This window comes from Mixophyes fleayi, chromosome 11 (genome assembly GCF_038048845.1).
Source record: "Mixophyes fleayi isolate aMixFle1 chromosome 11, aMixFle1.hap1, whole genome shotgun sequence".
Classification (NCBI taxonomy): Eukaryota; Metazoa; Chordata; class Amphibia; order Anura; family Limnodynastidae; genus Mixophyes; species Mixophyes fleayi.
In genome coordinates, this window is record NC_134412.1 from 17,955,486 (window position 1) to 17,967,894 (window position 12,409).

Here is a 12,409-nt window from a genome sequence, read left to right on the forward strand (position 1 = left end):
AAAATCAAAACAAACCCATCAGAGAGATAGCAAAAACATTAGGTGTGGCCAAATCAACTGTTTGGAACATTCTTAAAAAGAAAGAACGCACCGGAGAGCTCAGCAACACCAAAAGACCTGAAAGACCACGGAAAACAACTGTGGTGGTTGACAGAAGAATTTTTTCCCTGGTGAAGAAAAACCCCTTCACAACAGTTGGCCAAATAAAGAACACTCTCCAGGAGGTAGGTGTATATGTGTCAAAGTTAACAATCAAGAGAAGACTTCACAAGAGTGAATATAGAGGGTTCACCACAAGATGTAAACCATTTGTGAGCCACAAAAACAGGAAGACCAGATTAGAGTTTGCCAAACAACATCTTAAAAAGCCATTACAGTTCTGGAACAACATCCTATGGACAGATAAGACAAAGATCAACTTGTACCAGAGTGATGGGAAGAGAAGAGTATGGAGAAGGAAAGGAACTGCTCATGATCCAAAACATACCACCTCATCAGTGAAGCATGGTGGTGGTAGTGTCATGGCGTGGACATGTATGGCTGCCAATGGAACTGGTTCCCTTGTATTTATTGATGATGTGACTGCTGACAAAAGCAGCAGGATGAATTCTGAAGTGTTTCGGGCAATATTATCTGCTCATATTCAGTTAAATGCTTCAGAACTCATTGGACGGCGCTTCACAGTGCAGATGGACAATGACCCGAAGCATACTGCAAAAGCAACCAAAGAGTTTTTTAAGGCTAACAAGTGGAATGTTATGCAATGGCCAAGTCAATCACCTGACCTGTATCCGACTGAGCATGCATTTCACTTGATGAAAACAAAACTGAAGGGAAAATGCCCCAAGAACAAGCAGGAACTGAAGACATTTGCAGTAGAGGCCTGGCAGAGCATCACCAGGGATGAAACCCAGCGTCTGGTGATGTCTATGCCTTCCAGACTTCAGGCTGTAATTAACTGCAAAGGATTTGCAACGAAGTATTAAAAAGTGAAAGTTTGATGTAGGATTGTTTAGTTTGTCCCATTACTTTTGGTCCCTTAAAAAGTGGGAGGCACATATAGAAACCGTTGTAATTCCTACACTGTTCACCTGATTTGGATGTAAATACCCTCAAATTAAGCTGAAAGTCTATAGTTATAGCACATCTTGTTTGCTTTATTTCAGATCCATTGTGGTGGTGTATAGAGCCCAAAGTATGAGAATTGTGTCGATGTCCCAATATTTATGGACCTGACTGTATATATAGTGTACGTTATCAGTGAAAGCGCAATGTAGCTGGCTATGGAGTGGTTGTAGGGTGTTGCCAGCTACCTTTAAATGAACAACTTTTTATTAGGAGGAGGGAGGCATTTAATTTTTTGCTTTGGGGCCTAGTAGTGCCCCTTTGATGGCATGTCCCCACCCCACCTTCAAATCTGTCATAACACTGTTGATATAAGAAACTTGTGCTTCTTCTTCAAAATGTGTGTAATTAAGTATATATCTGTATTTGTATATATGTATTCACACATTGCCTCTGAATTACAGTATAGTATAATCCTTGCCAGACAGGGGTATGAATGGCTCACTAGGGGAATACAATGGAAAGTAAAAGTGTGTCCCGTTACAAAGCGGTGGCATGCCACTGAAGGAGCCTGGACAGCCGCTAGAGAGGGTGTGGCCAACTACTACAGGGGGCAGAAGGAAAGAAGAATCACTGCCCTATCCATCCCCACCATAATCCTCACTGAAGGAGCTTGGGCAGCTGCTAGAGGGGGTGTGGCCATCTACTTCAGGGGGCAGAAGGAAAGAAGAATCACTGCCCTATCCATCCCCACCATAATCCTCACTGAAGGAGCTTGGGCAGCTGCTAGAGGGGGTGTGGCCATCTACTTCAGGGGGCAGAAGGAAAGAAGAATCACTGCCCTATCCATCCCCACCATAATCCTCACTGAAGGAGCTTGGGCAGCTGCTAGAGGGGGTGTGGCCATCTACTACAGGGGGCAGAAGGAAAGAAGAATCACTGCCCTATCCATCCCCACCATAATCCTCACTGAAGGAGCTTGGACAACAGCTAGAGGGGGTGTGGCCAGCCACTACAGGGGGCAGAAGGAAAGAAGAATCACTGCCCTATCCATCCCCACCATAATCCTCACTGAAGGAGCTTGGACCGCCGCTAGAGGGGTGTGGCCAGCCACTACAGGGGGCAGAAGGAAAGAAGAATCACTGCCCTATCCATCCCCACCATAATCCTCACTGAAGGAGCTTGGACAACTTCTAGAGGGGGTGTGGCCAGCCACTACAGGGGGCAGAAGGAAAGAAGAATCACTGCCCTATCCATCCCCACCATAATCCTCACTGAAGGAGCTTGGACCGCCGCTAGAGGGGTGTGGCCAGCCACTACAGGGGGCAGAAGGAAAGAAGAATCACTGCCCTATCCATCCCCACCATAATCCTCACTGAAGGAGCTTGGACAGCCTCTAGAGGGGGTGTGGCCATCTACTACAGGGGGCAGAAGGAAAGAAGAACCACTGCCCGATCCATCCCCACCATAATCCTCACTGAAGGAGCTTGGACAACCGCTAGAGGGGGTGTGGCCATCTACTACAGGGGGCAGAAGGAAAGAAGAATCACTTCCCAATCTTTCCTCACCATAATCCTCACTGAAGGAGCTTGGACAGCCTCTAGAGGGGGTGTGGCCAGCCACTACAGGGGGCAGAAGGAAAGAAGAATCACTGCCCTATCCATCCCCACCATAATCCTCCACTGCCAGGGACTCAATGGAGGCATGGGCACTGTGTACCCACCCAAACCTTCTCATCCCCTTTTGCACATGGCTGAATTGGGTCTTTCACACGTACACTCAATACAAAGATTCTACACACTTTCATAACACAATGATCTATTATGTAATTAACTTGATAACAATCATTAAAGTCTAAATGCAACTAAACAAGAGGATTGCCTAATACCTAGTATACCTATTAAATCTATCCAAGAAAGGACCATTACAAACTTTATATGTTCCACCTAATGACTGGAAGGTGACCAAGTACCTTTGGGTCCATTCTCAGGATGTATAAAGCTGGCCACGCACAAGTCAATTCTACCAAGTTATCGTATAATATGGTCACACCACTGTTTGGGTAGCACGGTGGCTCAGTGGTTAGCACTTCTGCCTCACAGAGCTGGGGTCATGAGTTTGATTTACGACCTGGGCTTCATCTGCGTTTCCTCCAAGTGCTCCGGTTTCCTCCCACACTCCAAAGACATACTAGTAGGTTAATTGGCTGCTGAGAAAAATTAACCCTAGTCTGTGTTTCTGTCACTGTGTATGTTAGGGAATATAGACTGTAAGCTCCAATGGGGCAGGGACTGATGAGAATGGCAAATATTTTATGTACAGCGCTGCGGAATTGGTGGCGCTATATAAATAAATGATGATGAGGACCTTGCAGCATGCTAGCGAAGTGGGAAGATGACCACACACAGAGGATCTGACAACCACATCTCTTATCATACCAGATACTAGTACTCTTAATTTTGAGAGGATCTTTATTGGAAATTAAATTAGTTTTCATGTTGCAATATTGTCCCCGCTTTCCGATATAGGCAGCCATAGAGACCGGTATGAGTGATGCAACTTACCATTTCTAGGTGGGATTTTCGTCAACGAATTCGTGTCACTTGCCCTGAAAAAACAAAATGTTCATAAGAGACTTGTCAACATTTTCAAACTATTTTTAGTGACGCTATGTCTAACGAGAAGCTGCATATGAGGACATCACACATGGCTCAGTGGGTGTGGGCCTTGCTGTACTAAAATCCACATTCTCTTATCCATACTTGTGCACTCTCCCAGAATGTCCAGGAGACTACCGAATTCCGGGTAGGTCTACTGGACGCCCGGTAGAGCAGGCCATTCTCCCCCGTCCGGCAGGAGGGGGGAACCTCGATGATGTGATTTGCTGCGAATTGCATAATTTTGACCCTGCCCCCAGCAACGAAAAGCCTCAAACAAATAATTTTGATGCGGGTCTGGGCCAAAATGTCGCAATTTGCAGCACCCCACACCTGCAATAAACAGCAAGTAATAATAATAATCTTATCTTTGCTGAACTTCATCATAATGTTTTGGTGTTTTAAACACTCTTATTTAATAAATGTTAATGTAGAAGCTCCAGCCAAGAAGAACAGATGAACAGAGTACCAATAACATAAAATATATTAGAATATAAAATTGCACTGTTCAGTGGGTTCTGCATTGAGAAACAGAGACAGCATTTTTTCAGGGACAAACCATCAAGATCTGGAACTTTGTCTGGAAATTAGAGACACTTGACAACTATGAGAATTAAATGTGATTGAGTAAATGGGAAGAGGAAGGACAACATAGAGGAGGAAAGAAGATGATATTGGTGCCAGCGGTGGGAAGCTCTAGGTTATCTATGCCAACTGACTCTTGTGAGATGTCATTGTATGGAGGAAACATACTTTTTGCGCCGTTTGCGAACCATGAACAGGTAAAATATTGCAGCAGCCAGAATCACCAATAACAGAACTGCAGCCACTATTCCAATGATAAGTGTTTTGTCCGCGCTCGGTAGAGCTGGTTGTCCTGCTAAAAAAAAAAAGGTTTTATTTTTATACTTAGGAAAGAGCTGATTAACAATAAAAGTAATATTTTACGCTATCAAGTGAATGCTAGTTGGCTTGTTAAAGGACACCTCCAATGAAGCTGACCTTTTAATATAAAGCTATACCCCAAATAACCAATATCACACAGTCTATGGTTAGCAAGAGAGGGAACCATCAATACCCGGCTTCACATAGTAACAGGGTTGGGAAGATTTCTTTTTTCTTTAAATAGCAAGTTAAGTACATTCTAAGAATGCGTCTGATAGGCATTTTTCTTAGCTGTCCGCCTACAAATCATTATTTCCTTTTCAAAAGCTCTCTGGTTGACAAACAAAAATGGCTCAGACATAGACACAGCCAATTTGCTACACAGACACAGGTTCACGGCGTGTCATGTGATCAGGGCCGCCATCAGGGGGGTACTGTTGTACCGGTCCTGGGCTCACCAGGGGGCCCGGTACAACAGCGCAGCACAGACTTACCTGGGGTAACAGGCAGATCACATGATCGCAGGGGGAATGATTCCTCCACCCCTGCGATCGCATCCAGGTGCCTGGCTGTCACATTGACAGTCAGGCTGAAGACAGAGTAGCGGAGACCAGCGGGGCCCCAGGTAAGTATGTGTTGCTGTTGCTCATTGGGGGGGGTGGGCCTGGGGGACACGGGGGGCCCGTACTGGGCCCCATGATTTCTGAAGGTGGCCCTGCATGTGATGGCAGGTGGGGGAGAAGGAGGATGCTGCAGTGCAGACAGTGCTCAGAGGGGCGTTCCAAAGACTTTCTGCTCACTATTTCATGTGCCATATGACTGTGGTTGCTATGGTAGTCCAGAATCATAAGATTACTTTTGGCCATGTAGTGCATATGTTTAAGCATTCTTAGCACAAAAAAGCCATTCTAATTATTTCAGGTAAATAGCTGCCAACATTTAAATGCAATATTGTTTCCGGACATCTATATATACCTCAGGCTATGCCATCTCTGTGGGCACACATGATTCACTACAGATGTAGTGCAGATTTATTTGCTTTTTGCAAAATTTGAAAATTACCCCCATTCACTCCATTAGGAAAGTTTGTGATAAATATCACACTTTTTCATTTATTACTATTTTTCATTTTATTTTCCTTTAGCCCATCAAACTGCCAGCACTGGTAGATTCAGTGTAACCTGACATAACAACCAGCATTAGATCTTTGCTGCACTATATCTAGTGCTGGCAGAAATATTTGGGAAATTGCTTTCCTGCAGCTTCCTGGCTTTACCCTAATGATGCCACTTCATGATGTCACAGGTCTTCTCTAGCTAAGTACTTGCACCTCCACAATCAGCTGTACAGAATGTTCACATTGAATGCCAAGTACAACAATCATGTGGTCCTCGTCACATCAGTGGAACCCAAGACTATCACTGACAGCTGGATCCCTTGGAGGGGACATTGAATTGTAGTACAAGGTCACCATGTCCCGTCATCATGAATTAACACTGACTAGGGGCCTGATTTAGTAAGAAAAGTTAAATAAAACTAAGTAAGGCAAAACCATGTTGCATTGGAGGGGGGAGGTAAATTTAAAATACAATGTCAGATTTATAGTTGGGGTAGGGCATGTCCTAGATCAACTTTAAATTTCAGTGTACAAATAAGCTATCAAGTATTTGCTACATGAAAAAACAGACAATATTTTCCTTATGTGCAAAATTACAAACTAATTTGCACCCCTTGCATTGCAACATGGTTTCGTCCAGAAAACTTGAGTAAGATAACTTACTCAATTTTTTGCTTAACTTTCCTTAATGAATCCACAACTGGTGGATGGGGAATGGATAAAATAACATGGATATACAGTACTTTGTGGACAATTATATGTAGTGGCCAAAAAATGAAAATAAAAAATCTTCCCTGATATCCTCTCCCTGTGTTTCTAAAAAGGCAGAATTTAGTTTGCAGGATTTAGTATGCCACCTTGTGTGTACAACGCCGCTGTATCGACAATCCTCCCTTTCATTCAAGTCACTGCTCCTAGTTAAGAGGTGACATGGCCTTCCTGTTCCATCCCTACAAGGTGGCATTTGATTGGATTCCACCTCAATCAATCAGTAGATGCAGCGATTTTAAGTATTTTGCCATAAACTATGACACATAGATATTTGTCACTGAAAACAAATTTCTGACAGTTGAGCATATATGTAAATATTCACACAATGGGTCTTTTTTCAAATAGGCTGCAATTTTGCAGCCCAAAAAAAAATTTACAAACCAACATTTTTTCCAACGACACTTGATGAATAAACGGTTACATTACAAAATGTCAGCTGTGTTGTGCCAAGAATACCTGGCCGTGGGTTGGAAACTTACCTGTCGAGGCATTTACATATACAAAGACAGACTTTGTAGCAGTACGCAGTGTGTTATTCACCACACAGATATATGTTCCCTGGTTCTCTGGGGAAGCATTATTAATTCGGAGTTGATTTTGCTTTATATTTAAATCAGTGTCATTAAGTCTCCATTGGTAGCTGGGTGGTGGGACAGAACCAGCAGAACATGTTAATGAGATGACCGTGCCAGCAGATACACGTAACTGGCCTGTTATTTGTACGTTCTCTGGGCCATCTGGAACAACAAAAATAAGTGATGTCAAAATAGTAGAACAGAAATAAAAGTGAGCAAGTTCAGACGTCAGGACCAACATACACTATCAGCGGGAACATTTATATATTCACAGGGCCGGATTAAAGGAATGGAGGCCCCTGGGCTAATGGGGCCCCCATTCCCCTGTGAGGCCCCCCCTGTGACCCGCCCGCCGCCCCCCACCCCAAGCTCTTACCTATTTATGTTGTCCTGTCACTGTAGTCCTTCCGCGGCGCGCTGTATGCTCCTTACTGAGGAGATCTCGTGAGAGTGAGACTCACGAGATCTCCTTAGTAAAGCCCACGGAAGGATTACATTGACAATGCTCAGCAGCATTGATCGGACGGGGGCGACCCGCCCCTGCACCAATCATTAATGCCGCTGAGCACTGTCAAGGGCCCCCTGGATGCCCGAGGCCCCTGGGCTGTAGCCCAGTTAGACCTCGGGTTAATTCGGCACTGTATATTCCATACTTGCCAACTCTCCCGGAATGTCCGGGAGTCTACCGCATTTCGGGTGGGTCTCCTGGACTCCCTGGAGAGTGTGGTAATCTCCCGCTTCTGCCCGCATAAGGGCCAAAATGCCGCGATTCTCCGGAAATCGCAGCATTTGGCCCCGCCCCCACTGTCAAATGATGCGTTTTGCGTCATTCCGTCGCGGGGCGGGGCCAAAATGACGCGATTTCGGAGCCCCGTCCCCCACACGCCCACCTGCAACAGTGAGTCTCCCGGACACCAACTGAAAAAAGTTGGTAAGTATGGTATATTCATGATGGAGTATGCAGAAACTGAATACAATTACTTGTTACATCAATATGTTGGTCCTGAGCTGATTTCCTTCTAAATGTAGTATAGTTATTCATGTATGTGTCATTGCAGAACTATGACTGCAATGACCTGATCTGATTTGGTGGGCTTGCACAATGCAGAAATGCATATTTTACAAAACCTCTTGGGCCTCGGCGAGAGTGATTGTGGCAGCTACATGCCGCTTTGGAGTACAGGGGTTATTTCCCAGATCCCCACCAGGGTGAGTGAACACATTTTTTTTATTATACAAATTTAAGCATGTATTAAATAAAAGCACACTTTTTGATACATTTGCATTGCCGCACCTGGAGCACAGCGTCATGACTTCGGTGCTGTAACGCCAGACACATTAACCAGTTCCACATTTACTTAAACCACACATATTTACATAGAACCTTGCACCCTTGGAGCATAGCAACAGGGTTTAACCCATTCACCATCACAGGTCCGGATGATAACTCTTCAGGTGCTGCAGAAGCTATTTTCTGCATGTGGGGCAGATGGGCACCCGGTCGCAGCCTATGTAAAACTATATGCACTGTATTAAAAATAGTATGTAAAAATAATCATCTGGAAGTAGTGCAAATGTAAGTGCGGTTCTACAATATGGTAGACTGACAGCTATTGCAGACAACTATTGCTGCAATAGTCTAAATTAGAGATGCTCAGGCTTGGATTTCTGAAAACCGAACCACCCCAACGTCGCCTATCCGAGTACCGAGCGGAGCCGCTCTGTACTTTCCCGCTTCCTCGGATCTGAATCGAGGCAAAACTGTCATTTTTGCATCGTCGGATCTCGCGGGTTTTAGATTCCATAAGTACCTCCTTCTCCAGGAGATCCAGTGCCATTGCTCACACAGAAACAGGGGTAGCAGTGTTCTTGTCACTCTCCAGTCTCCAGTGACATTGCTCAGTGCCATTGCTCACACAGAAACAGGGGTAGCAGTGTTCTTGTCACTCTCCAGTCTCCAGTGACATTGCTCAGTGCCATTGCTCAAACAGAAACAGGAGGGGTAGCAGTGTTCTTGTCACTCTCCAGTCTCTAGTGACATTGCTCAGTGCCATTGCTCACACAGAAACAGGGGTAGCAGTGTTCTTGTCACTCTCCAGTCTCCAGTGACATTGCTCAGTGCCATTGCTCAAACAGAAACAGGAGGGGTAGCAGTGTTCTTGTCACTCTCCAGTCTCCAGTGACATTGCTCAGTGCCATTGCTCAAACAGAAACAGGAGGGGTAGCAGTGTTCTTGTCACTCTCTAGTCTCCAGTGACATTGCTCAGTGCCATTGCTCACACAAAAACAGAGGTAGCAGTGTTCTTGTCAAAACACGTAAGGGTGGTTTTGCCGAAACCAAAACACGAAGTTAATATAGATCCAATACCAAAACACGGGGGTCAGTGAACATCCCTAGTCTAAATTAGCAGATACTACACTGGTATATGGTCTGTATGTATGGGAGAATAGTACTTCCAATACAACTTAAAGTGACATTTTATTACAAAGAATTTACATCCATAGTTAGTAAATACTAGGCTATTCATAAAAAGTATTTATATAAAGGACAGTATGTAATCACACAACCAGTAATCTCACAAGTACTCACAGGATACGGTGACTGTGTAGGGATCACTGATGCTCTTACTGATCGGGTTCTCAGCCTCACACCGATAGTCTCCAGAGTCTGCACGTGTAACATTGTGTAGAGTGACAGTCCTGTTATCTGCTGATAAGATGTGTCCAGAGGGGAGACGGACACTGCCCCTGCTCCATAGTATCCTCTCCGCATTAGAGGTGTCACATGTCAGGGTGAGTGAGACATTTTCCTTGGGAAGGAAGGTAGGGGCTGTGACCTTAGGCTTACTGACCCGCTCTGTGGATGGAGGAACATAGGGACAGTTAGGAGATCACACACAGACTTTCACAGCTATGCTACTAATTAATATACAGAGATAAAATCCATGGATTAACTTGTAATTACATTTTACTCACTGTTGGGGATGAGGGCTCCATAATGTTTTTATTTCATGGCGTCAATAGCATTTAGTAGGTTGAAAGCATAATGTTTAAAAAGAGGCAAGGTGAATGAGCCTTATAATTATGCAAACTAAATTATGGACCATAATTGCATATGCTGCTTTTTAATGTATCGTTCTACATTCAACTGGAGTCCATTGCTTGCAGTATGACCTCATATTTGTATGACTTGTTTAAGGTGAGGAGGCTTACCATTGGTTCATTATGTCATTCCCTATATTCATAATAACATATGGTGGTCTATTTAGCAAAACAAGTCGATAACAAAGATTTTCTGAAGCTGCTTATAGAACATCTTCTGTTGCTTCAGTTTATCCAAAATATTTTGTTGGGGGCAGATGTGGGATACTCAGCTCCCTAGCACTACTAGCTGGCAGCGGTAAGAGGAGTCTTACCATTCCGCCAGCCAGATTTCCTGGGTCACACATGTGCTGTAGAACAGGAAGTCCAGACTGCCAAATTGACTGTTTGGCCTCCACCTTCTCTGCCTCCCGCCTGGGCTGCTAAGCTTAATGTCCCTTTAGTTCCTATTGTTTTGCACTACCCCCTCCCTCTAGAATGTAAGCGCTCATGGGCAGGATCCTCTTCTACCCAATGTCTTGTATCCATCCACTCTGTCTTCCTTGTTTGTCCCTGCCATGTCTGATTCTGAATTGTTTCTGTATGTCATGCGATTTGTTCTGCTAATTGCATCCATGCAATTATTATCCTGCTCTGTACCCATGTACTTGTTGGGCCTGAGTCATTAAGGAGAGCAAAGCACAAACAAAGGTGTAACTTTGCACCTGGGCAAAACCATGTTGCATTAGGGGAGATAAATTTAAAACAAAGGGACAGATTTATAGTTGGGTTAGGGCATGTCCTAAATCACCTTTGAATTTCAGTGTAAAAATAAAGCTATCAAGTATTTCTGTGCTAGATGAAAAAACAGTCAGTATTTATCTTATGTGCAAAATAATAACCAATATGCACCTCTAGCATTGTAACATGGTTTGTCCCGGAGAAAATGTACTCCTTTTTTTTTGCCTTACTTTCCTTAATGACTCAGGCCCGTTATGTCTACTGTCTCCATGTATGTTATATTTGTGCAACTATGTCAGGCGCTTTGGCGCTATACAAATAAATGCTAATATTATTATTATTATTGTAACAAATTACTAGATTTGCCTATTTGTGGGCAGCATTACTCCCATGACCTCCCACCGAATGTCTCACGACAGAGGTCCGAAAATCCCAAAGGGTGGGAAGTTTATGGATATTTGGATGGAAATAATTTTTTGGGTTTTGTTCATTTTTTTCTTCCACTCACGAAATGACACAGTACGTTTTACTTATCCAGCTAATACCAAATACATTATAACCCCAAATAAACTCAAATGTATTACTACAGATAAAAAACATCCCGTACCAAAAACAGGTCCTAAAGATATAGACATTATTCCCAGACAGTATTAAAATCTCTTAAACTTTGCTATTTAAAAAACATAATAAATAATACACCCAGATTGGAAGAACAACTGCTCATGCGGCCTAAAGTATGTTAGTAACACAATACAGTTAAGTTTTGAGAATGACACAATTATTGGTTTTCACAAAGTTTGCTGCTTAAATGTTTTTAGACTTTTTTGTCAGATGTTGCTATGGTATACTGAAGTAGCATTACAAGCATCTCATAAGTGTCAAAGGCTTTTATTGACAATTACATTAAGTTTATGCAAAGAGTCAATATTTGTGTTGTTGACCCTGCATTTTGAAGACCTTTGCACTTCGCCCTGGCATGCTGTCAATCAACTTCTGGGTCACATACTGACTGATGGCCGCCGATTCACAATTTTACCTAAGAACACAGCCATGAATAAAGAATGGTACCAAAACATCCTCCCAAGAGCAACTTTTAACAACCATCCAAGAACAGTCTGGTGATGAACAATGTCTTTTCCAGCCAGTGGCGGATCCAGGGGGGGGGGGGGCGATCGGGGCGATTGCCCCCCCTAGCAGGGGCTTGCTGCCGGCGGCTGCACACTATGTGCAGGTCCGTTCGGCAGTGACAGGCAGGGACAGTGTGCTGCCCGGCCGCTCTGATTGTGTTTTAAACACAATCAGAGCATCCGGCCAGCACACTGTCCCTGCCTGTCACTGCTGAACGGACCTGCACACAGTATGCAGCCGCCAGCAGCCTCAGATGTAAAAAAAGGGGGCGGGGCCTAAATCGCCCCGGGTAGAAGAATTATCTAGATCCGCCCCTGTTTCCAGCATGATGGAGCACCTTGCCATAAGGCAAAAGTGATAACTAAAGCTGGGTACACGCTGAAGAATTG

At 44.1% G+C, this 12,409-nt stretch overlaps 1 protein-coding gene across 5 annotated transcripts in view; it reads right to left on the bottom strand.

The window, feature by feature from the left end:
* Positions 1-12,409, bottom strand: part of LOC142107490 (cell adhesion molecule CEACAM8-like) — a 119,542-nt gene that overhangs the window by 11,081 nt on the left and 96,052 nt on the right. For 4 of the 5 annotated variants that reach the window (XM_075190939.1, XM_075190938.1, XM_075190940.1 and 1 more), the window contains exons 3-6: positions 9,661-9,927; positions 6,975-7,232; positions 4,476-4,602; positions 3,630-3,673 (exon numbers count right to left, since the gene is read on the bottom strand). In XM_075190939.1, coding sequence (XP_075047040.1) covers positions 3,630-3,673; positions 4,476-4,602; positions 6,975-7,232; positions 9,661-9,927 — 696 coding nt within the window. The remainder of the gene's footprint in view (positions 1-3,629; positions 3,674-4,475; positions 4,603-6,974; positions 7,233-9,660; positions 9,928-12,409) is intronic. The other variant, XM_075190942.1, reaches the window with a different exon arrangement.